At 38.1% G+C, this 26,704-nt stretch overlaps 1 protein-coding gene across 1 annotated transcript; it reads left to right on the top strand.

The window, feature by feature from the left end:
• The first annotated feature begins 612 nt into the window (after positions 1 to 612).
• Positions 613 to 21,558, top strand: slc7a1b (solute carrier family 7 member 1b). The gene is made up of 12 exons (XM_081371382.1): positions 613 to 844; positions 8,987 to 9,424; positions 10,353 to 10,511; positions 10,608 to 10,773; positions 11,189 to 11,316; positions 11,432 to 11,654; positions 13,380 to 13,519; positions 17,143 to 17,245; positions 18,136 to 18,344; positions 18,466 to 18,617; positions 18,709 to 18,817; positions 20,141 to 21,558. The coding sequence occupies exons 2-12, from the start codon at positions 9,055 to 9,057 to the stop codon at positions 20,290 to 20,292; spliced, it is 1,911 nt and encodes a 636-aa protein (XP_081227508.1). The 5' UTR covers positions 613 to 844; positions 8,987 to 9,054; the 3' UTR covers positions 20,293 to 21,558.
• Positions 21,559 to 26,704: the final 5,146 nt, after the last annotated feature.

Raw genomic sequence — 26,704 nt, forward strand, 5'->3', positions numbered from 1 at the left:
TGCCTAGTTTTATGATCAAAGCTCTAGTTTTCATTGTAGGGGCAAACCATTTAATGCAATGCAATACAATGATGATTGAGAGATGAACAAATAAACGTTCCCCAAAAGCTTGTATTTGATACTCACGTTTTAAAGGGATAGAATTTTTTTTGGGGAAGAGCCAAAAATAAAAAGAAAATTGTCATAATTTACTCACCCTCGTGTCATTCCAAACCTGTTTGAGTTTCTTCTGTTGAGCACAAAAGATATTTTAAAGAATGTTGGTAACAGTCGGTTGACCATAGCCGTATGGTAGTCAATGGCTATACCGTCAACTGCCTGTTACCAACATTCTTTAAAATATCTTCTTTTGTGCTCAACAGAAGAAAGAAAGTCATACAGGTTTGGAACTACGTGATGGTGAGTAAATGATTACAGAATTTAAATTTTTGGGTGAACTATCCCTTTAACAATATTTATAAAAAAAAAAAAAAAAAAAAAAAAAAAAAAGATGTAGCTATAATTTAGAAGCCTTAGAAATGTGCGAATATAATATGATACAGCATAGGGCTTTTAACTACCAACTTGCATGAGCAGAAACTATGAGAACACTTTGAATAATATGCAAATGATGCACGCATCACAGTAGCACGTTTTCTCGCGCTTGGGTGTTGGCTTGGCTCGGCTCACGGAAGGATGTTAGAGACACTCGGCCAATGATACCACACACGGGTGGGGTTTATACCCAAGGGTAAAGGGTTAGTATTTTATTGTAAATAGCACAGGTTTTATGTTTATTTTTCGCCGTATCGAAGGTGTCAGTTCCGAGGTCGCGGAGGGAATTGCTTTTGGGAGTCCTTACTAGGTAAGAATGAAGCACGTGCATGTAAAACAACTGTTTTTGATTTGCTCATTTATCCTCTTCTACGTGTAGCTTACTTTTTGATACTTTGAATGAACTTTTGATTGAGATTGTTAACCTTATTGCGGCATGTCTGCGATGCACATGGTGTGCTCTCCATTTAAGGGCTGACGCAACATTTCACTATGCAAGGTGACGATATAACGCAGGAACTCTCTGCATAATGCAGAATTAAAAATATTTGGGGTTGATGTGTGTGAAAAGCGCGTGCATGTCCTTTTATAGAGCGCGCGCTATAATTCATAGTCCTCTGGCATTAACTAAAGCTCAAACAAAACCCAATGAACAATGAAAATACAATGCTGTGTCCATCAGATTTGTAGCTAATCGAGTTCCCGCCCGGATTTTAGGTTCAAAGCATTCTTTGAAGAAATACTTTTTAAAATTCAGAGGCGCGTGTGTCAAATCTCTCGACATTTAAAACTTGGTGTTCTTTCTATTCAAAGACAAAAAAAAAAAAATTCGTTAAACGAACTGAACTTCTGAGACAGAGAAGCCACGTGCGCCCCCGGACAATCCGTATGTTTTGCTTGTTTGGGGCGAGTATCTGCGCTTTTTTATGACGTTTGAAAATGCGGGAAATTTGTTTTGCTAGTAGCTACTAATACATGCAAACTCGTCGTCTTTCTGCGACATTTATCTTTCTGAAGAAGAAAAAGGCCATTCTCTTGCGTCGTGCAGATGCGAAGAAAACAAGAGCTGTTTGTGGTAAACGTTGTTTACGTTTTGTTTCATACGTAAATTGAAAATGAAGATAGATTTTAGTTCATTCAATAGCAAACTATGGAGATGATTCCCAGACAGACAGTATTCATAATACTAATGTTCATGTATATGAATTTAATACACAATATAACAACATTATGCCAGACTCCAATGCAAAATACAAAACACATTAGTGACATTAGCAGTGCCTTTAATAACATTGTAAAATGTGACATTTCTCATGCTTTGTTTAATATAGGCTATATTCAAGCAGTGAGCAGTATTTCCATCTTTAAGCCTATTCATGTTTGAATGTACTACAGCTGATCTGTATAGTGCATTATATTAACGCTTGATAATGATTTATTGCTTAAAGTTATTCAAGTGTTGCCTTTCTAACTGCAGTAATAGTGTAAATATGGCTCCTCATATCTGTATCAGAAATGAGGTCAAGAGGAAGTTATCTCTTTTTTCCCCAGAACCATTCATGCCATCATCCATGCCGCTCTCTGTGAACAGCTGATGGAATAATTAATTTTACATTTTAAATTTACTTAAAGGTTAGTTAATCCAAAAATTCTGTCATCAATTACACACCGTCATGTTGTTCAAAACCTGTTCATCTTAGGAACACAAATTAAGATATTTGTAATGAAATCAGAGCGCTTTCTGTCCTTATATTGACAGCTACGCAACTACCACTTTGACGCTTAAAAAAAAATCATAAAGAGAGATGGTAAAAAGTACTAGTAGTCCAAATTTTTACAAAGTAATACATAAAAGATGTCCCTCAATGTGAATATATTTGTGCGATGATGCATTGAATCAGTTTAAATTGTTTTTAAACATAATTTGAACAGATTCATGGAAAAGAATGAAACCTCTTTCCTCCGTGTCCTGAAACACAGCCATGAACAACTGCAAATATGAAGGGTCAAGGTGACTGTGCCCTAGTCTACCCCAGAAAATACATGACGCATAGTGTTTTAATATTGTATTTGAGGAAGGTACAAGTTGTATTGAATTCAGCAGAGTTTATATTTTCAAGAATTAAATAAATTCTGCAGAAATCCACACAATGGGCCTCATTTATGAAATGAACACGTTTGTGTTATATTTTATAGTTAAATATATAATTCATGGCTAATTATTTTTTTATTCTTGTTCTGTTCTTAATGTCATTACATTTAAAGGGTTTGTTGTGAAGTGAGGGGAAAATAGCTTAGGCTGTAGTGTTTAATATGCATATAAATTAATGTAATTGTTTGCAATTGCGAGTAGGGCTGCACGATATTGAAGAAAAATGCGATGTGGGATAACTCATTAAATAATACGATATTTGATATGCGATACAATAATGCTTAAAGTGTGTAAAATAAACTTAAATTATCTTTAAAATATATTTAAAATGATATAACCTACATACGTGTTTCACATTCTTTTTTGGCAAGAAAACATCCCTACAACTTCTGAAAGTGAACAGCAGTGTTTTACTATAACGCTGAAAAGATATTCACTGAAAGATCTAAGACATTTTCTAAAATAACTGAAAATGTGTTCGTCTGAAAAAAGATTGACATATGCATCTCAAACGGCTTGAGGGTAAATCATGGGTTAAATATCATTTTTGGCCGAACTATCCCTTTAAATGCTTGTGGTGAAACGTTTATCAGAGCTAAAATATTCCAAACTGTTTCAATGTACTGCGTGATTATTACATAAGTTATTCTATGCTTCATTTGAACTGATTTGGGTGTGTATGAGCGTTGCCCATTGGGAAAAATCCAGAATGTGTGTGTGTGACAATTACAGGTCAGGTTTGATTTCAAGCTTGTCAATTTGATTAATTAGTGGTTATGTTCATCATGTTGACACAGGTATCAGTCAGAAGACATTCACAGAGAAGGTGTCTCTCTAGAGTTGAAGGGTGGTGGACTGTGTGTTTGCTTTTCAGGGCACGTCAAGTTAAACTGCCATGACCAAGTTTTTGTTTAGACAGTGAAACGGTCAGATCTGCAGATAGGAATTTGGCATGAGTATATATGGAGTGACAGGTGTTAATTTCCAGAAATCTTTTTGGGTTGCTTCAATAAATCACCCATCATGGTGATCATCTTTTGTTTTGAGGATGTCTGTGGTTTCACTTCTCCGTGAGTTGGTTTGTTTTTCATTGTTAATGCAGAAGACAAATTTAATGTTAGCATCAAGACACTATTAAAACACTATTCTTGGACTGGGTGTATCAAGGTGGGGTGTTGGCAGGCCTGGATAATGTGCTGCTTGATTGGGCTTGATGTCCATAAGGGTGTGGAATAAAAATATTTAATTCACAGGTAGTTCCCGGCAGTTTAATCACGTTGTATACCTTTATTAGGCTATATGCTCTACCTTTATTAGGCTATATCACATGATGCGGCCACATCTCTTGCATGCACAGAAACATTCAAGAGCACATAAATTGTCCGTGCTGTCGCAAGTAATTCAATTCACATCATCACTTAGAAAGACGCAGGTAATTTACACGCTCTTTTTATTTTTTTTTATTTTTTTATTCATTCAACTAAATGTAATATTACCATACATCCATTCAAATTTTGTGCTGCAAACATAAGAGCTTCAATTTGTGAACACTGATGGAATAAGCAGGATAATCTCTTATGCTCCCAAATGCTGCATTTATTTGAGGGATTACTCCGTATTGATTTATTAAATTGATCAAATGTGATAGTAAAGACTTTTCTAATGTTACAAAATATTTTTATTTAAAAAAAAAAAATCCTGAAAAAATACGAATCAAGCAGTTTAAGTCCAAATTTTCTGAAGACACTTGATTGCTTTATATGATGAATAGATTGAATTTAGTTTTTTATTCACGTATATGTTTATTCCCAAGTACAGATTCAGATTCAGCTCAGATTCCTCATTATAGCTCTGATCTAATCAGATCATCTCAATGTCAAGTCACTTTTATTCATATAGCACTTTTTACAATACAGATTGGATCAAAGCAGCTTCACAGTGATAATACAACAAAGTTTGTTTCTAGAAGAAAATTGTGTCATCATCCATCTTAAAGGTGCATTGCGCAACATTTCATGTTAAAAATACCCGTTTTTCTAACCCATATATGCTTGAACAATTGCCTGATGGGCTGAATGAGCCCTTCTCTGATCACTGCGATTGCCTCTATAATCCTGTACAGTAAAATAAATAAGAGGGATTCGGGTCGGAATTTGAGACTGGGCCTATTAAATTGCCTATATTGCAGTTTCGCTTCTTGCCAGAGGGGGCATAGTTTTGCAAGAAACTCAGAGACTTGCGCAATGCACCTTTAAGTAAGGCAGATCAATAATATTGTTGAATATTAAATGTACACAACTAAGCAAGCCAACAGTGGCAAGGAACCAAAACTCCATCAGGTGACAGAATGGAGAAAAAGTCAAAGTCAACTGACCTGGGCATTGTGACCTTACTGAAGAGTGTGAACACAACTACACGTGTGAACACAATGTGACCAGCTGATGTGTTCAGATGCCTCCCGTTTCTGCTGGTGATCTGTGATTGGTGGAAAATGGGGCAAGGCCCTCTACCAGCCCACTAACTGGATTTACACCGCTTGACAGAAGCACGAGTTTCCGTGCCTGCGCTTGCGTTGCTATGGCCGTTTAAAGTGGATATGGGTGTGCTCATCATTACTCTTCAAGGCTATGAGTGGCAGATTTCCCAGTATACCTCGTGAAATCATGTTGCCACACAGCAGCGTTAGGCTATATAATAAGCAGGCTTTGTTCTATTACTCTCTCTCCAAATAAACAGCCCCAGTACATGAATGTTAAAGTCGACTGGCATCCATTGAGAATGTGTTCAGAAGAGCCAAGGTGACTTAAAAGGATATAAACACTGTTTGAGAGGTTGAAACTTTTCACTGTTGCTCTGTGGTGAGGGCACAGCTGTATGTGTTACTAAGCGTGACGGTGAAGATGGATTGGTTAAACCATAATTGATTGCTGTCTTATAAATGATATCAGTTTTTCCCATACATTGATTCACAATATTAACACTGCCTGCCACAAATAGATTTTCCAAAAGGCTTTGACATCATTGAGTAAAGTTTTAAAGTAAAAATGTGGCACGGGTGTTTTTTATATGAATGTATCTTTGAAGGGAACTGACTGTCTTCAGAAAGGTTTCTGTTATTTTCATTTAATCTATCTTTATCTTTCCTGATAAAGCAGCGTTTATGAGCAGGATTTTTTACTTCTGGGTGGATCACCTATACTATTGGTCCTCCTAATTGTCAATCATTCTGGTGAATCAATCAAACTTTTCAAAAAGTGGAGAGGGCGGGTCTTATCTGAAATTCAGAAAGATCCTCCACTATACCTTTAATACAAGTGTGGATTTTTTCTACAATATTCACTCATAAAGTAAAATAAAAGTAAAATAGGGCATTCTGAGTCAAACTACTGCAGTATTTCCTCTCTCAGTCAGTAGAAAATGTGGTTTACACCCAATCATGCTTGAAAAAAAATTAAAAATACCGTCATATACCGTAAAACCGGTATAATTTAGAAAAATACCGTGATATAAATGTTTCGTATCATACCGCCCAGCACTGGTTGAAAGTGGAAGCAACGTCATGGAATCTGAGCGCCTCTCTGCATTTATGTTTTTGTATGTTTTCCTCACCACAGTCGCATAAAAGTATTGTTTCATTTTCCCCACGATGCTGTCAGAGAAGCGAGGGCACAACCATCTTTTGAATATTGTTTTTGAACTTCCGTTTTTGCAGTCGCTCTGTATTTTTCTATGGCATTGCTGTCCAGGAGTAATTAGATTTTGAAGTGGCTTTACTTAATATAAAGTTAACGAAAGTTATCATGAGGATTGTAATGTTTAAAGCAAATGTCAGTAGACTGGGAAGATTTTAAAACGAGCCGTTCATTCATAAAATACGCAAGATCGCTGTGAAAATACAGACCGGAAGTCAAAAGACAACGAGCGCAGCGCTGAAAGGAGCCGGGGCTACATAAGGTCTATAGCAGCGTGAACATTTTCAAAACACCCATTTTTTTACACCACATTCATACGGGAATGAAGTGGCATGAGTATGACATAAATGAAATGTCATTTAAAGGTTGAAACATCTAGAGCAGATTTGATGTTATGTAGCTCTAAGTGTCCGAGGTGTTTTATGACGGTAGGCAGTGACGGACAGAAACCAGAGTCAAGAGATCTGATGGAGTGAATGCAGGAGCAGCTGCCGGTCTTCACTTGACCTCACGGTGTGCTATTTGTGTCCAGAGCTTTGAATGAGTTAGTTGCCACAAAGGCATGCGACTCGTGCTACGGGCGGACACAGGGTTTGAACGCCTCCCCTTGCTTGTATTTATTATGAGTTGAGAGAGGACAAAGGCTCCATCAAAGGGTTTACTTTACAAATCCTCATTGTGTTTGATACCTGGAGGAGGTGCTGAACTCAAGCCAGAGCTTTATTTGTATTCTGGGGATTTCCTTGCTCTGATATCGAGTTGGTAAGAAAAGGATTTGAAACTTCAATGCGCTCTGATTAACGGTCTCGGTGGATTTGTTGTCTTGCCGTTTATCTTATTTGAGTTTCCCATGACTCCATTATTGGTTTTGCTCACTAAATGATTCAATGGCACTAATTTATTTTAAATGCTTTAGTGTTTCAACAGTGGCCTTCAGGGGGACTCAAATTTAATATGGTTATTTCAGACTAAATTATCTTTTGATGTCTTTTCTTTCTGTAATCAAACATGAAGGGAATATTGTGAGTTAGTGTTTGTGTTTTAGCCATGATTACCAATGGATGGATCTGATGCAACCAGTCAAGAACATGTCAGTGACACATTTCTCATTTAAATCAAAAGAAAAAAAATGATGAATTGTTTTTAAGCTTTTAAGATAAAAGTCATATTGTGTTGCAAAAAAAGAATATCTTGTACAAATTATTCTTAGTTTTACCTTCTGCAAAATATGTATTAATTTATTATAAAAATCTATACACTTTTTTTTTTCCCCCACAATTTAAAAAAATAATAATTTGCCAGTGATATTTGACGTTGACATGTTTTGTAAGAATGACCAACATATCAAAAAGGTAATGTTACAAGTTGATGAAATAGGATGTCCTGTTACTTGAGCTGGAGAACCTGGAAAAGGGAATACGCTCACGATCATATGTTTATTGGTACACACAGTATATTTATTGGTGTACAGTATATTTCTTTCATTATTTATTACATGTGACGTGCTTGGATATGATCACTGACGTTAGTGCCACACTTGTGTGTTTATAAAAAGATCCTACTGTAAAGTTCAAGAGATACCTCGGCTTAACTACAGTCTGCTTTTGGCTCACAGCTATTACAGTAACGATGAGTAAGAGAATCATGCAGGTTGTAGTACCAGGCTCACATATCATCACTCTTGTGACTCTCCCAGGGAAGCTTATGTCAGGATCTTGCTGATTGCATCATTTAATAAGACTCCTATCGCACTTGATTTGAATATTTTTATAGCTATTGATGCCATAAAACAAAGATATTTAGGAAAGTTTCTGTAAACTGAAATAAAGTTAATACGGGGGGAGAAGGTATCGCTGATGGAGACCGATAAATTGAATAATAAAGGTCTAACAAATGATTTTGAGTTGTCACATGTAATTGAATGCAACAGTTTATCTTAGAATTGTTTGTAAAAATTATTTTGATTTGTTACAGTTAAAGCTAGAATGATTTAGTGAATGATTTTTAATTGATTAAAGTGAGTGCTGCAATCTGTATAAAAATGCCTATATGAATGTTTTACATGAATTTGTTGTGTGTGTGTGTGTGTGTGTGTATATATATATACTGTAATAATGTTGTAATATAATAATATTGGTGGCTCAATTGAACTTTTAGATTACCATTGCTTTCATCTATGCTTGCTTAAATAAATCTGTAAAAACAATAATTTAATAACATAGTATAATGTAATCTTTAGCCAATGTTAAAATTCATTTCTGTTTTAATACTGTATATCATTGTGTTGTGATGCCTAAATTTACTTGTAGCATTTATTATTATATTTATTTATACAAAAATAGTGGAGCATTTTAACAATGGTTCTTGATTGGCCATAACACAAAAATAAATGGTACCGTAAAAAGTATAATTGCTAAATTCTAGTTACTAAAACTAAAATATATAAAAACTAAATACAAATTTATCTTTAAAATAAAACTAATTTGTAACTATCAGAACAATTGTGCAAACTTGAACATTTGAAAATGTGGTATGTTAATATCCTTGACTTTAATTGACTGTATATCAGAATAATAATCGCTTTCACTCTGTCTTTTGTTTTTTCCAGGTCATTGGCACTACAGTGAAGAGCTCGTCCCTGTGTGTGTGTGTGTCTGAGTGTTTAGAGAAATCAATATGGTCCTTGCCCACCTAAAAGTATTTGGAAAGCAGCTTCTGCGGGTGAAGGTGGTCGACTGCAGCACAGAAGAGTCCCGGCTTTCCCGATGCCTCAACACCTTTGACCTGGTGGCACTCGGAGTGGGCAGCACGTTGGGCGCTGGCGTCTATGTGCTGGCTGGGGCCGTGGCGCGGCAAAACGCCGGTCCGGCGATCGTCCTGTCCTTTCTGATTGCAGCATTGGCCTCAGTCATGGCTGGACTGTGTTACGCTGAGTTCGGAGCTCGTGTACCCAGGACGGGCTCGGCGTATCTGTACAGCTATGTGACGGTGGGCGAGCTGTGGGCCTTCATCACCGGCTGGAACCTCATCCTGTCTTATATCATTGGTGAGAATGCTTCAAATAGCCCAGGCTCCATTACTGCTACTTGAAATCATTCGGTTATAACTAGGCTATATGGATGCACAGTATTGGGGGAAAAAAAACTGGCTTTGCAATATTTTGCTTTTCTGCAATGTAAAAAAATACAGGAATTTTCACCAGATGACTTTAATATCTATATTTTGCAGAATTAATCATTCTAGAAGGAGTGGGGTGATTTTGTCGGGGAGTTTTTATTTAAAATGACTTTTTAAATCCTTTTAGGACTGAATGATTTAGGAAAAACTTCACTGTAATAAAAATATTTTTGAAGTTGTAAATAAAGATTATTGGAGTATGCTTTACAAGACAATATCAGCCTTAAAAACAATTTTTACTTCAGAAAATGTTTATAAATATAATGTTTATCTCAGTGTGTTGCTTGCTGTTTCTTTGTAATTGTTTGTGAAATTTACTTGCAATCTGAGTGAAAATGGTTTCAAATCACATCCTGCACCAATTTTTTTTTGTAGTGTTAAATTAAAAAATCGACTTAAGTTTTCATTTGAATTCAATATGACTCAAATATTGCAAATTTATTGTGATTTATAAAAAAAATCTATCAAAATAAGAAATAAATTAGAAAAACATTATTTTTATTTTTATAAAAAAAATTAATGTATAATTACAATACTAGCACATCTTAATTTATTCGTTTTCAAACAGTAACCTATCAAGCTTTTGAGTTTGTGAATAAAAATATGCGCTGCCACTTTCAGAGTGAAGCTCAGCACTGTTTTCATCTACACTCATGCAGCTCATGATATCAGGCGTCTAAATGCCACGCTTCACTTTGAAACCAGTAGCGCATATACTTATTTAACTAACTCGCAGCTTTCGATTTATCGTGCAGCCCTATATCACCAGACCACAAATATAATGTTCCCTCTTTCAGGAACATCCAGTGTTGCTCGAGCATGGAGTGCAACCTTTGATGAGCTCATTGGGAAACATATCGAGGAGTTCTGCAAGCTACACATGAATATGAACGCCCCGGGCGTGCTAGCAGAATATCCGGACATGTTTGCAGTGCTCATCATCCTCACGCTAACAGGCAAGCCATTGAGGAGTCACATGATTTATTTCACAAATATACCAGTTTATATCACTTTATGTTCAAACAAATAAATGTCTTGTGGCTGTTCTGCAGGTTTGTTGGCGTTTGGGGTGAAGGAGTCCGCTATGATTAATAAGGTGTTCACCTGCGTCAATGTTCTGGTCCTAATGTTTGTGGTGGTGTCGGGCCTCATCAAAGGAACCTTCAAAAACTGGAACCTAGATCCTAAAGAGATCCTCAACCAAACCTCATCCTTGAAGTAATGAACTTTTTTTTTTTTTTTTTTTTTATACAGCTCTACAAACACAGTATATTTTGTAGAATCTGAATTTTGTTTCAATTTTGTCGCAATTTTTCTAATATTAATCAAATAATTCCCAGCGATCATGGGCATTTTTATTTTAAAATATTTTTATAAAATTTACATTTTATGGTCATTGCACTAAAAAATGGAGGCAGATGAGAACATGAGCTTGCAGGGATCAGTTTTTATTGGAAAATCGGGATGCGTCACCAGAGAGAAGTCTGTTGTTTAACCAGACGATCGAGTCTGCATATTATTAAAAAAATAATTGTTTTACAGTCATTTAAATTTTTATTTAATTGAAACGAATTTTTAAACTTTATTGTCTTTGTTTGAGGGAGATGCTATAGCCTAGTCCTTGTGTTTTCAGTTCATCCGAGCCGCTGCCAGATAGTCTGGGTGTTGGTGGTTTCATGCCGTTCGGCTTCTCTGGAGTCCTGTCTGGTGCTGCGACCTGTTTCTACGCTTTTGTTGGCTTTGATTGTATTGCTACAACAGGTACGTTTTTAATTTTGCATGAAAAAAAAAATTTAGAGTCTGCTCTAAGACTCTAAGATTGTTGCTGCCTGTCAATAAATAAAGCCCTTTTCTTTTCTGCTTCTCTGCATTTCAGGCGAGGAGGTGAAGAATCCTCAGAGGGCGATACCCATTGGCATTGTAGCATCACTTCTCATCTGTTTCGTCGCTTACTTCGGCGTATCTGCCGCCCTCACGTTGATGATGCCGTACTACATGCTGGATAAAAACAGCCCTCTGCCTGTGGCCTTCAAATATGTGGGCTGGGAGGGGGCGACGTACGCAGTAGCTGTTGGTTCACTTTGTGCTTTATCCACCAGGTAGGAGCTAAACAAACGTTATCTAACACAAGACCCCATGCTGTCAGTATTTTTGTGTGTGTATTTGCATAGCATTATTTGTTTTAAAACAGCCATTTGTCATTTCTGTGCCACTATTGGCACCAAACAGGATTGTGATAATAATGGCTGGAAACCTTTGCAAAACTCCATTGGCACAAATGCCTACAAATACACATGCACAAAAATCATACTGATAATAATTTAAAGGGGTCTTTGTATTTTTGAATTGAGGAGTAAGTTTGTTTTTGCTCTCCATGATATGACCTTTTTAATACCTCAACTGTCAGGCTTAAAGCTGTGTGGAACTTAATAGAGGTCGACCGATATTAGATTTTACAAATACCGGTAACGAAGTTGGTCAGTACCTACGCCGATAGTTTTTAAAACAGATGCTGAATTAAAACAATTGGAAATTCTAATATTTTACTATTAATCTATTAGTCAGCCAAATCTAGTTTGACACATCATATTTTTGTTCCATCCATTGCTATATCATATGTTTAGCCAATACGATATTATTACATTATCAACTGAGGGTGCTCTTGCTTTCATTTGAGGGTGCTTAGCACCATCTAGCACCCCCATAGAACCGCCGTTCTCACATAACTAGCTTTAGGCTAACGAATGCATGAACGTACCCTACTGGATGGAAACTAATGCAAATAGACAGTAGCATTTAAACATTTGTTTCAGATTAGCTTGTATTTTTGTCACATTTTTCGAATTGCTTGAGGTACTACTACCGCAAAGCATCACAAGGTGTCAGTTATAGTTTTAGTTCAGTTATAGTTCTCATACTGTGTAATGACAGTGGACCCTTCTAAGCTGCTTCTGCAATAGACACAACCAGGAAAAACTATCGGTGTCGATTAACCATCGTTCCAGAAATCGGTTAGCGGTGCCAATGAATCGGCAAAAGCAATATATCGGTCGATCTCTAGAACTTAATTTATTTACTCCCAAGTTAATTCAGCTGCAGTGTCCTGAAGTAATTGTAATGTTTAATTTTAATACAATTTACATATTGTGTTTCAAATGCTTTAAAGTGTCATGAAACCTCTCCTACAAAGTGTCCCGAGAAAAATTGTTATTGATGAAACATTGTTTGTTCATTAAAAGGTTTGTACGCAGATTTCACACACAAATTTGTGCATAGTTAATGAATGCGACCCATTGTCTTGCATCATCTGAAAACATGCACATGCACAATCATTCAGACGTTTGGGGTTGTTAAAATTTTATGTATTTAGAAGTATTGTGCTCATCAAGGGTGCATTATGTAATATACAGTAAAACAGTAATATTGTGAGATAGTATTACAATTTAAAATAACTTTTCTATTAAAATAATTTATACCTGTGACGGCAAAGCTGAATTTTAGCATCATTACTCCAGTCTTCAGTGTCACATGAACCTTCAGAAATCATTCTAGTATGCTGATTTGCTGCTCAAGAAACATTTCTTATTATCTAACTGTGATGCTTTATATTTCATTTATTTAAAATGTGAAATCTTTTGCAACCCCAAACTTGTAGTGTGTTGGATCTCAAAAAATGTGGTTTGGAGTTTTATGACCCTTTAAATGCAAACCCAGTGTTTTTTTCTTTTCTTTTTTCTTGTTAAAGCTAATTAGCTTCAGTAGATGTTAAATGCACAAGCTAACTGCATTGCATGGCTTGAATCTGTTTCTCTCCCCTGAACTAGTCTGTTGGGCTCCATGTTCCCAATGCCCCGAGTAATATGGGCCATGGCTGAAGATGGGCTGCTCTTCAAGTTCTTGGCCAACATCAATGAAAAATCCAAAACGCCCATAATGGCCACTATAACTTCAGGCATTGTGGCAGGTGAGGACGCTCATTCAAACCACTAACACACTCGCTCCTTTACAGATCACACAGGGCTGTGGCCGACAACCTCTCAAACTGCACCATGACTAAATATGTCCGTCTCATCCACTAAACTAAAAATAGGCTTTATTCAGGCCTTCATGTTCAGAGAATTGCAGCATTGACATTAAACTAGTTATTTAAAGTAAATTTTTCATTTGAGGAGCTGAAGTATAACTGTGCGTTCACACCGCCGGCGGCGAGAGCGTCAAAGTGGCCGGAAGCCATTCATTTTCAATGAGAGCCGGCGGCGAGCTCCGGCGAGGGCGGCGCGGCGCGTCTTGGATGGCGAGAGCGGCGAGAAGAGTTGAAATCAAGTCAACTTTATGGTAATAAGCTATGACGCGGTTCGGCGGCAACCAGTCGGAATGTAGAAGTCCTCCGCCTGAGGGAATACGAGAGAACACAATTCTGTAAACTTTGGTTCCCACCACATTAGTTCCTAAGCAAAATGGAGGAAAAATTAATAATTTCTGTTGCGGGTTTCCCGTTATTGTACGACTTGTCATCCATGGTGTTGTCAGTTTGATTAGAAAAAGCTGCGCAACACTATTTATAGGCAACATTTTCGCGCTAGAACTTCTTTGAACTAAAAACGCTTGTTTTTTAAGCAGGAATGCAATTCATTTGCTCAAAATAATAATGATTTTGACCAATTGCAGCAACGGTTTTTGTGGCCCCTTTAAATAAAGTTTTTTATAAAATCACGCATTCTAATCTACGTCAGAGCGTCCCCGAATCTTTCTACGGCGTCGGTGACAGGGCGGCGAGAGCGAATTTTGCCGCTCTCGCCGGCGGCGGTGTGAACGTACAGTAACAAATATATTGAGCTTTCCTCTCCTATATGTAAAGTTTTAGTGGAGAGGCATCTGTGATTGTCTGAACCGGGCTCATCTTTGACGTTCAGATTTAGATCATGTATCCACTGATCCTCCCTCCCCTGCTTGTGTAGTCTGCTGGGGTCCATGTTCCCACTGCCACGCATTATCTTTGCCATGGCAAGTGACGGTCTGATCTTCACTTTCCTGTCTCGCGTCAGTGAGAGGAAGACGCCCGTCATCGCCACCATGGTGGCTGGGCTTCTGTCCGGTAAGAGTAGAGTAGACGAGAAAATGATTAACCCAGTTTTTAGAAGGATTTGTCCCTTTTTCCTTTAATTTATGATCAAACCCTCAGAAATTATAACTCACATGTACTTCAGTGTATTTTTCATATTATTTTGTAACCTCTTACTTAAATTTTGTATTGATATTTAGTGCTGAAATGTATCTTAAATCAGGGTTTCCGCGGAGTCATAAAAAGTCATAAAACGTCTTAAATTTAATAATAAGAATTTTAGGCCATAAAAAGTCATAAAAACGTCCGGATTTTCCATACAAGGTCATAAATTTCATTTAGCCATGTCATAAATTGATATGCTCGTTCATTCGTTGGTTCTACCATTGCCTTTTCCCCCTGAAAATGCGCTGGCGGCATAATGTTAAATGCACAGGTTAAATGCGACAAAAGCGGAACGCTCATTTGAAACGTGCGCCACACGGACCATTTACCCGCTCGGCTCCAAGTCCAAACGGCAGCGCAGCGTGAGCTCAATAGAACTGATGCGTTTACTCTGATCGGTCTCAGTCACAAGATCCAGTGAGAAGCGCTTGAATTCAGCGAAGAACACACTGTCTCAGTGATTTAAACCAGTTTAAAGGCAGATGAAACAGCGCTGACCAACAGGAGAAACTCTGCACAACGATACAGTCAGAAGGCTTTTCCGTCTACAATCTCCCATCATTTACCATGGATTTACTGTAACATTAGCCTAGTAATATTAACTGCACCATGTGGGATATACATATTGAATTTTATTATATTATTAGTGCTGATAATGTATTAAAGGACTAATGGAATATTTACAGTATTTAATAATGTATTTAGGCTACTGTTTTTCATACATTTCCTGAAGATACGTGCCCACAAAGTTAGGCAACACAAACCTGTTTCAAGACTTGACCCCTATTAGCACATGCAGAAACTAAGTAATTATTTTCCCAATAAAGATATTTATTTTGTTAAGGACAAATGACAAATGTTTGAATGTCCTACCTCAGATTTGTGAAATGTTCACCTGTTTTAGCAAGTGTCTGTCATTATATTTTCTGACAATAAAGAGTAAAGTTAGTTTAAAACCACAATTAACGCTCTGGTTTCTACAACTTTCACTTAGAAGCAACAGTCTGCCTTTAAACTTGAAAGAAATAAAGATTTGACATTTATCGTGATAATTATCAATATTGACTAATATAAAACAATTATCGTGATAATTGCCTTTGGCCATATTGCCCATCCCTAACTGAAATCTCCCGGTCTATCACAATGGGAAAGTGTACGTTTAACGAGCCATGGCTCAATGATGGTGTGTTTAGTAGTTGGCTCAAGCCCATTGCAAATAATCAGTATCAAGCATATTGATCACTGGGTAAGAAGGCGTTGGAGCTGTCTTTAGGCATTTAAATAATACATCTTGTTACTTTCAATGAAAGTCAATTAAAAAAAAAAAACTTTTGAAAAGCATTTTAATTAATTTTTCATAATTCATGTAGGTCATAAATTTCAATCATAATGGTCATAAAAAGGTCTTAAAAAGTCTTAAATTTGACTGACCAAACCCTGCAGAAACCCTGTTAAATGTACATTTTATTTTTTACCTTTTAGGAATTTAAATATATGATCAGTGCCCTTAAAAGGATAGTCTACCCAAATATGAAAATTGTCATCATTTACTCACTCTCATGTTGTTCCAAACCCTTTTGACTTGCTTTCTTCTGTGAAACAAAAAAGATATTTTGAAGCATGTTTGTAATAGAAAAAATACAGTGGAATTTTGGAAACTCAAACTTTTTTTTTCTCTCTCTCTCTTTTTTCATATTTGGATGGACTATCTCTTTAAGTGAATGTTTTTCAAAAGGGAACAAAAGTCTTTTCTCTGTTTGTTTTTTTTTTTTTTTTTTGAAAAGAGCACATTGCATTGCACATGAGCCAGCCACAATATGAAATCATACCTTGTTTTAGAACCTTGGTTTGTCTACATTTAATCCGCAGTTTCAGGCACTTAGGACTAGGAGGCACCTAAAACCTTTTAATTGCATGTTAAACATAAAACACAAATACAATCATTAAGACTAATCATTATCTATTACTACTAGTGCAAGATGGGCTTTAAGTAAGGGACCAACTGTTAACAGGATATGTGGTAATACTGAAGAGAGGATATGCAATGTCAAATGTTATTTTATTGGCCGCACAAAATATAAATGAGTAAATGGTGTTGTTTATTATCAGTTTGTTGAAGTCTCTTTAATTATCACAATTCATTAACCATTTCTTAATTATTTTAAGAGATTGTCTATGTTTATTAACTTGTTGTTTATTAAATTTCATTATAAATATTAACACAAATACAAAAACAAAACTTTAGCAGCAAATTAACAAAATAGTATTATTGTGCATACACTTCTTATAATTATTAGAATTAATACAACTGCTGAATCATTATCCTGCAATAAATCATCATCCTCCTCTTCCTTTTACAGCGGTGATGGCTTTCCTGTTTGATCTGAAAGATCTGGTTGATCTCATGTCCATTGGCACTCTTCTGGCTTACACACTTGTTGCGGCCTGTGTCTTAGTCTTGAGGTACGTTTTGAATTATGGGAGTGACTACTGTAAAACTGCAAATAATCAGCAAAAGGTTCGCTCTATGAACGCTATAAGCATTTTCGCTATAAGCAAGGAAAAAAACATTACATCTGAATCAGCTGTAATGAGCTCGACTGGAATCGCTCTCTTTTAATACAGATTTCACAAGATGAGAATATTTGTTTTTTTATATAAATTACTTCATTTAAAAGAAGAGAATTCAAGCTTCATGCCTGTGGGTCTGTATGCCTGATTGACTGAGTATTCGCTGAGTTATTGTTCATTTTCGGACGCGTTTCAGAATGGACTACACTGACAGAGAGAAGGCAGAACTCGCCTCGTGTTTATTTTTCTTTATTTGTCAAAAAGCACAACACTTTGTTTTTATTGTGAGTATACACAAAAATAATACACATTTAACAGAATCGATTGAATGTAAATGTATGTATGAGACTTGTTTTGTAAAATCAAAGTCAAAAGAGTATTTCGGGTCTCAATTCAACTCATAAGGAAAAAAGCGAGCAGATCACGCCGGCGTGATCTCCGACCTCTGAGGGTTAACATCTCTCTCTCTCTCTCTCTCTCTCTCTCTCTCTCTCTCTCTCTCTCTCTCTCTCTCTCTCTCTCTCTCTCTCTCTCTCTCTCTCTCTCTCTCTCTCTCTCTCTCTCTCTCTCTCTCTCTCTCTCTCTCTCTCTCTCTCTCTCTCTCTCTCTCTCTCTCTCTCTCTCTCTCTCTCTCTCTCTCTCTCTCTCTCTCTCTCTCTCTCTCTCTCTCTCTCTCTCTCTCTCTCTCTCTCTCTCTCTCTCTCTCTCTCTCTCTCTCTCTCTCTCTCTCTCCCTCCCTCCCTCCCTCCCTCCCTCCCTCCCTCCCTCCCTCCCTCTCTCAGGTACCAACCAGAGCAGCCCAGTGTGAATGTCCATTATCAGATAGCCAGTTGTCAGGAGGAAACAGAGGCTGATTCCATCAACGAGAGCAGTGCTGGTTTCATACCTGGATCTCAAGATCTCTGCACCCTCAGCAACCTTCTGTTCCCCAAAAACGAGGAGCCCTCTCGTCTCTCTGGCTTCACTGTCAACATCTGCACGAGTGTATTAGGTCAGACACTCACAGATGCATACCTGACACATTTACTTCAGTAGTCTTGCGTTCTGATTATTTTAAATAATTAGACGGACATCGAATCGACTTCACACTGATACCCTTCCTTTTGCTGCAGGTGTCCTGGTGTGTGTGTTCTGTGTCGTGGCGGTCCAGGGTGGATTTCAGGTCTGGGCTCTTGCGGTTCTTGGCGCTCTGGCTGTAGTTTGCTTCATCATCACCATGTTAATATGGAGGCAGCCTGAGAGCAAAACTAAGCTGTCTTTTAAGGTAAATACACACCTGCATGTTCACACAGAGTCTTTTATACTCTCTTCTTATGGCGGTTTGTAAAGACAGGTGGGTGTATGTGTGTACCCAGGTTCCTCTGCTCCCGTTCCTCCCTGTCCTCAGCATGTTTGTTAACGTGTACCTGATGATGCAGCTGGACAGAGGCACCTGGATGCGATTCGCCATTTGGATGGCCATAGGTAAGTCTATTAGTGGTTGACTGATATGGGTTTCTTGATGGTTTAATCATGAGGTCAGCAGGCGGTCTTTTGTGGCTGTTTGAGCGCATTTGACCACATGAGCGTTTACACAATGAAAGCAATCCAGTCTAATGGATTTGACTACCTCTGGAAGTGGTCGAAAGTAGCCAAGCTTAAAACGTTTTAGACCCCATTTACACCTGTATTTAGCGCCATTCACTTGTGATCCGATGGACCAAAATGAATCTTAATATCAGGTGTAAACAGGGCCTTAGAAAACAGGGTGGCTAATATATGTGATATCACACTATTTCATTTAAAGAAAGTAATTTCTGCAGTGAAATTTATTTATTTTATGTATTTAGTAATTTAGAAATAGTGGTAAAAGGAATTGCTATGAAAAAAAATTGTTTGAAATGTGAGAAGAAAAAAAAGTCTGTAAAATAAACTGATTTATGCTTTGGCAGCTTATCCATTCTTTAATCCTATTATAGTATTTTAAACAAATAAAATGGAAGAAAACACTTACTAACTGTTCACTCTCCAAGACCGGGTAGTGCTAATTTTACATTAGATTAGATATTCAAAGACTTGTTGAAAAGATAGAAATGCGTATTTGCTGAATGCTGACTGTATATAAAAATTGTTATAACGTTTGCCTTTCTATTACTAGTATTAGAGAGGCAAACGTTACAATACTTTTTACTTACTTTGTTAAACAGTTCTAAAGTTCTAATTTAAACTAATGAAGATGGAGAATCCAGTGCATCTTAGCAGACATCTTCTGTTTTAAGACTTTAAAGTGTTATTCACCCAAACATGAAACAATTTTTCATGAATTACTCACCCTCATGTCATTCCAAAACTCTTAAGACTTTCGTTCATCTTTGAAACACAAATAAAGATATTTTATTTTCTCCATTGACAGGCTTTTATTGTGGTAGTTGCATAGACTAAGTTCAATCTGTTCATCATATAAAGTGATTGTTTCTCTTCAGAAAATGTGGACTAAACCACTCAATTCAAATGGATTAGTTTTACAATCTCTTAATGAACTTTTTGAAGCATTAAAGTGGTAGTTGCGTAGCTGTCAGTGGAGGGACTGAAAACTCAGATTTCATCAATAAGATCTTCATTTGTGTTTCGAAGATGAACGAAAGTCTTAACGGGGTTTGGAGCGACATGAGGGCGACTTGAATAATAAAAACACGATAAAAGAAAATAAATGGGTATAGTTGTTAAAAATAATCACAAACTTTAACCATAGACGGAAAACAAGTACAAGGTCTTCTGCTGTGCTTTAATGACTTTGTTTCTCTCTAGGTTTTGTTATTTATTTTAGCTATGGGATCTGGCACAGCACAGAGGCAGCCTTGGCCTGTAACGACACGGAAGACCCCGTCAAACCAGACGAACCAGACACACCTGAGAAAGAGGCTTTCCTGAGCAACGCAGGGGAGAGCAGTGACCCTTGAGAAAGCACTTCAAATACTCGCTATACCGACGTACGTGACTTACGACAACCAAAACGTCTGAACACAAAGCTGCTACTCTCTTGATGTGTTACTGTAAGTCTAAAGCAACTTTGAGCAGCTTTACAACATGTGACGAATTCTATTTATCAGTTGAATTTCATTATACATGTAAAAAGAGAAGTATGGCATTACTGATTATATAAGGGATGTATGCTGCACTATTAGAACAGTCGGTTATTCCTCCGTCTGATTGGTTCATTTTTACCTATTTATTTTTGTAGCATGTTGCTATCATGCTTTTCAACAGGGTCTTGAGACAAACTCATACAGTTTTCGCAGTTAATGCATTTTGTATGTTGAACTCAAGGGATGCACCGATACAAAACTTACTTGGTTACATATTTTTTTAAAGCAAGGTAGCAGAAAGAAACAACTGACAATTACACAGCTTCACAAGATAATTAAATAGTAATTTTACTCTGTATAATTTGTCACATATTTATTTAGCTTAAGTCAGCGTCAAATCGATTTCTCGATATGAGAAAGGGTTTTTTAATGCTACAAATCAAGCCAGTTGGTTTCTGGTCATTGCACAAGTCTGTAACAGTCCAGTGCCTTTTTCCACCCTTTGTAATTAACAGTGCTGATGTCTACTTGCACTGAAAATGACTTTTAGCGGCCGATACCAATGATTGATCACAGTCTGGTGCCACTTTTCAGACTTTTATGAGACTGTTGCCAAGCTCTTGGGTGGGGAAAAAAGACCAAGTCTTGGATCTGGGAAAAACCTCCATTCAGAGGGATTGTAATGCTGGTTTGTTTGGTCCTCTTTTTTTTTTTTTTTTTTTTTTTTTTTTTTTATTCAGCTGTTGTGTGCATGTTTATTCTCTGTTAGCTATTGGGCGAAATGTTTTTGTACAGTATTTTTTGACTTTTGTGTACCGGTATTGTGTTTTGTCCATGTTTTAGTTGGTGGATTTGTACAAAACCAAAAACAAGCCAAAGAATTGATGATTAAGGGTACTGTTTTTATTATGAAATGCGGATCTGCCGTAAACTGTATCATCTCGTTGATATTTTGCATTAAAAACCATAACATGTAAGAGAACAGATTTGCAGAAACATTGCGTGTCACGGAACATTTTCTGCAGTGTATTGTAAGTAATTAAAAATATCTTACATTTTTTCATGTCAAAAATTAAGGGAACTGTACATTTCTTGTAAATATTTGCTGTTTTTCTTGCAATAAATTATTTTCTTGTTTGTAAAGAAAGTTTCTCATATATATCTTAATTTCTGCCTTTCACAACCCAAGACATAAACACTGAGTGCTTACAAACTTTATATAGTATAGTATCTGCCTTTTGTTTTATACTACTACTAATAATAGTTATTAAAGTGGTGTAAACTTGACTGGATTTTATACGATTGGTGTTGTGTATAATGATGAATAATTAGAGCATGAATATTAAACAAATTAAGACTAAATTTGTACATTTAAATATCAAAATCCCAGATTTTCAAGGTAAACTGGAAGATCATCTTCAATGGTAAACCCGTTCCTATGGAACACTTAGTTTTTATTATCTTAAATTTACAAACCCTGAACCTAGCACTTTTTTTAAAGAATGTTTTAAATAAAATGAATGTGTGTGTGTGTGTGTGTGTGTGTGCACAATTTCTATTTTAGGATGTTAAAATATTTAATTAGATGTTAAAGTGTTATGTCCTTGTGCAAGAACCAACGAGGTTGGCAGCACCACTTCTCTTAATCAAAGGTGCATTGTGTAATATTTAGGAGGATCTGTTGACAGAAATGCAATATCATAGAACTATTTTCAGTGGTGTATAAATACTTTAGCCGTTAAGTTTTTATTACCTTAGAATGAGCCATTTCTATTGTCCGTGCCGGAGCCATTGGAGTCCGTGCCGTAGTCGTTGGTGTACGTGCCAGATACGATGGTGTCCGTGCCGGAGACATTGGTGTCCTTGCCGGAGACGCTGGTGTCCGTGCCAGAAATGGTGGTGTCTGTGCCGGTGTCCGTGCCAGAGACGTTGGTGTCCTTGCCGGAGACATTGGTGTCCTTGCCGGAGACATTGGTGTCCTTGCCGGAGATGCTGGTGTCCGTGCCAGAAATGGTGGTGTCTGTGCCGGTGTCCGTGCCAGAGACGTTGGTGTCCGTGCCCTAGTCGTTGGTGTCCGTGCTGTAGTCGTTGGTGTCCGTGCCGGAGACGTTGGTGTCTGTGCCGGAGATGGTGATGTCCGTGCCGGAGACATTGGTTTCCGTGCTGGTGTCCTTATCGGAGACAGTGGTGTCCTAGCCAGAGAGTCGTTACGCCGGAGTCGTTAGTGTCCGTTCTGGAGATGTTGGTGTCCGTACCAGAGACGGTGGTTTCCTTTCCAGAGACGGTGGTGTCCGTACCAGAGACGGTGGTTTCCTTTCCAGAGACGGTGGTGTCCGTGCCAGAGACGTTGGTTTCCGTGCCGGTGTCCTTGCCGGAGACGCTGGTGTCCGTGCCGGAGACATTGGTGTCCTTGCCGGAGACGCTGGTGTCCGTGCCGGAGACGTTAGTGTCTGTGCCGGAGACGGAGGTGTCCATGCCAGAGTTGTTGGTGTCTCTTCTGGAGACGTTACTGTCCGTGCCGGAGATGGTGGTGTCTGTGCCGGAGACGTTAGTGTCTGTGCCGGAGACGCTGATGTCCGTGCCGGAGACGTTAGTGTCTGTGCCGGAGACGGAGGTGTCCATGCCAGAGTTGTTGGTGTCTCTTCTGGAGACGTTACTGTCCGTGCCGGAGACGGTGGTGTCCGTGCCGGAGACGGTGGTGTCCTTGCCGGAGACGCTGGTGTCCGTGCCGGAGACGTTGGTGTCCTTGCCGTAGACGCTGGTGTCCGTGCCGGAGACGTTAGTGTCTGTGCCGGAGACGGAGGTGTCCATGCCAGAGTTGTTGGTGTCTCTTCTGGAGACGTTACTGTCCGTGCCGGAGACGGTGGTGTCCGTGCCGGAGACGCTGGTGTCCGTGCCGGAGACGCTGGTGTCCGTGCCGTAGACGCTGGTGTCCGTGCCGGAGACGTTAGTGTCTGTGCCGGAGACGGAGGTGTCCATGCCAGAGTTGTTGGTGTCTCTTCTGGAGACGTTACTGTCCGTGCCGGAGACGGTGGTGTCCGTGCCGGAGACGGTGGTGTCCTTGCCGGAGACGCTGGTGTCCGTGCCGGAGACGTTGGTGTCCTTGCCGGAGACGCTGGTGTCCGTGCCGGAGACGTTAGTGTCTGTGCCGGAGACGGAGGTGTCCATGCCAGAGTTGTTGGTGTCTCTTCTGGAGACGTTAATGTCTGTGCCGGAGATGGTGGTGTCTGTGCCGGTGTCCATGCCGGAGACGGTGGTGTCCTTTCCGGAGACGGTAGTGTCCGTGCCAGAGACAGTGGTGTTCGCGTGCCGGAGATGGTGATGTCCGTGCCAGAGACTTTGGTGTCACAGTTACAGTCACTGCCCTTGCCGTCCAGAATAAAAGAGAACATCCCAATCGAGTGAAGGGATTTGTGGAAACTGTGGTTCCTCATTATTGTGATCCAACATTTGCCTCACATTTCAGACTGAAAACACATCTATTTAGCCTCACATTCTACTGACTAATTATGTGCACCCCATTTAATTATCTGTTTTATCTCCTGCTAATCAATTCTAATTTAAATTATTTTATTTCTGGTTCTTACCTTTTTAATACCTTGTATTTTCTTTCTCATTTTTATGTAAAGCACTTAATTACCATTGTGTATAAAATTTGGTATATAAATAAACTTGCCTTGCAATATGTGAATAAAATCCATTTCATCTGTTCATCATTTAAAGCGATCCAGTCTTTTCGGAAAATTTGGAAACCGCTCAAATCACATGGGTTAGTTTTACGACCTCTTTAACTTTTTTAAGTGCCAAAGTGTCAGTTGCATAGCTGTCAATGGAGGGACAGAAAGCTCTCAGATTTAATCAAACATTGATTAATGATCGTCCTTTGGAGTAGCCTAATTGATTATTTTTGTATTATTATTATTTTGTGGTGAACCATTAAATGTTTTTTTTTTTCTTACATCTTTAAATCAATATTTAAGTATCTTGTCTTTTTGTCCGTGAAACATGGTGAAAAGAAACGGTGACCAATTACAGGACCTAAAATGTACACTTCAATTCGATTCATATTTGGGACGATTTTAAATCTTGAAGTTGATAAGTCAATCAACAATTCTAGTTTGAATGCATTGTTCCACCATTGTTCTACTAGACTAAAATAGGTAAAAGAAGCAATATAGGGACTGAGGGACCACAAGATTTGTATAGGACAGAGCACAGAAAAGTCAAATATAAATGTGCAATGCCTGTGTCGTACAGCAGAGGGCAGAGTGATGCAAAGAATGATTATTGCTGTTGAATGAAAAGGCAGCACAATATATCAACAGGAAAACTTCACATTTATAATCACAAGTCCACCTAAAACAAAAGTATACAAATTGTATCCTTCTATATGTACATTATTTATCCTGTTTGAAAATTTCTTATCTAGGTTTACCTTTTTTGACAAAACACATTCAAAGTCTGAGAACTATGTGTTTCCTTGCAATTACTTCCCCCTGTTAATGAAAAGGCAGCACTGACCTGGGTAATGATTTTAACCTGTTTGTGTCATGAAAAAGCCTTAGATGCTGACATAAACAAAGAAACTGATGAAGGGGTCAAGGTTTGGCTGACTCTGTTTCCTGCAGTTAGGCGATCTAACATGATCTGGGGGCAAAGAAAAAAGTATTTTTCAATTTATGGCTTTAAAGCAGGCTTCTTTGTGAACAGTGCATATATATATATATATATATATATATATATATATATATATATAAAGTGCCCCTATGGATTTTTTTGAAAAGATGGCCTTTTTATGTAGTGTATAACATAGCTCTAAGTGAATGAATGACTTTAAATCTGAAAGTGCACCGTATATAAAGTTATTGTCTTTCAAAAGTAAGAGTCGACACTGAGTCAATTAATCTGTTTTCAAATGAGTCCTAAGCCGTTTCGTTGTGACGTCAAGACGAACATATTGCCCGCATACTTATTGCGCGCGCAGACACCAGGGAAAACTTGAACCTCAAACCAACAGCTGATTCCTGTGGATACTGGATAACATCATGTCGAGAAGACACTGTGCTCTGCAGTGTAAGGTAAAGCCAGTTTTTTTTCACTACCCAAGGACAAGCATTTGAAGAATCAGTGGTTAAAGTTCATCTTTACCAAAATACCACAGCAGTATAGGCCGAACTTGTGCTGTGTTCCCGTCATTTTACTGACAACTGCATCTTCAACCTAAATGCGTTCAACGGTGGATTCGCAAGCCGGTTGTTATTGAAGGATCGAATTGTACTAAGTGTCAAAAGAACAAGTATTGCAGAAACAATACACTACCTGTCGTACTTCCGTGTAGCAAAAGTTTTCAGCCTCACTTGGCATTTTGATACAGTCAGATTCATCAGATTACAGCACTTCGCTTATCAGGCATTCAATTCTTCTTGTTCCATCGGCCTGAAGTGCCATAAACTGCATTGACACTTACCATTGAGAAAGGTCCTGCTCCAGTCATGTTTGACTTTCTGGTTAATCAGCAACTCGTTCCCTCGTCTGACTCTGGCTCGAATTTTTAAGGCAAATTTTATGCCATGTCTGATCATACACATACAATTTTTAACACTTGACAAGCTATGCATCCAGTAATTGTGATGGGCGTGACAACACCAGTATACCAATCACATCTGACTGGGTCATCTGACCAATCACGCAGACTAGAGTCACGCAAAAGAGCGGTTTGAAAAAAATAATCATTGAGCGAATCCTTTGGAAGTCGTTAGGCAAATAAGGAAAAAATATAATGCTTATTATATGCTTATTTTTTATTTTTTTCCTTGCATGCATGTAAACCTGTTGTTGGGGACTCCCAAAACAAAAACAGGAACCTTCCAAAATATTGCCATAATAGGGGCACTATAAATATACCTGTGTGGGTGAGGTTTTGCTAAACTAAAAGGTTTGTAGGTTCATAGCCCTCAGGCAATCACTACTGTGTCATTGAGCAATGCACCGAACCCAAGGCTCCATTCACAGAGTCGACTATCCTTTCTGTTTGTCTTTTTGCTGTTAATGCTTCTGGTTTACTGGACTGCATTGCTGCTTTTATTGAGGAAATGCACGGTGTTTCTTTAATGCCCTACAGCAGATTCCATTCATACTGATCTGTGCAAAATGTTAACAGCACCTTGAAAAGAATCAATTTCATAGGTATTTGTTGCGAGAAGGACATTCGGAAATGAGATCAATAACAATGCAATGCCAGTCTTTAATCTCAATTAAATAACTCTAGGCAATGTCATTTAAATGT

This window comes from Scardinius erythrophthalmus (assembly GCF_964197995.2).
Source record: "Scardinius erythrophthalmus genome assembly, chromosome: 7".
Lineage (NCBI taxonomy): Eukaryota > Metazoa > Chordata > Actinopteri > Cypriniformes > Leuciscidae > Scardinius > Scardinius erythrophthalmus.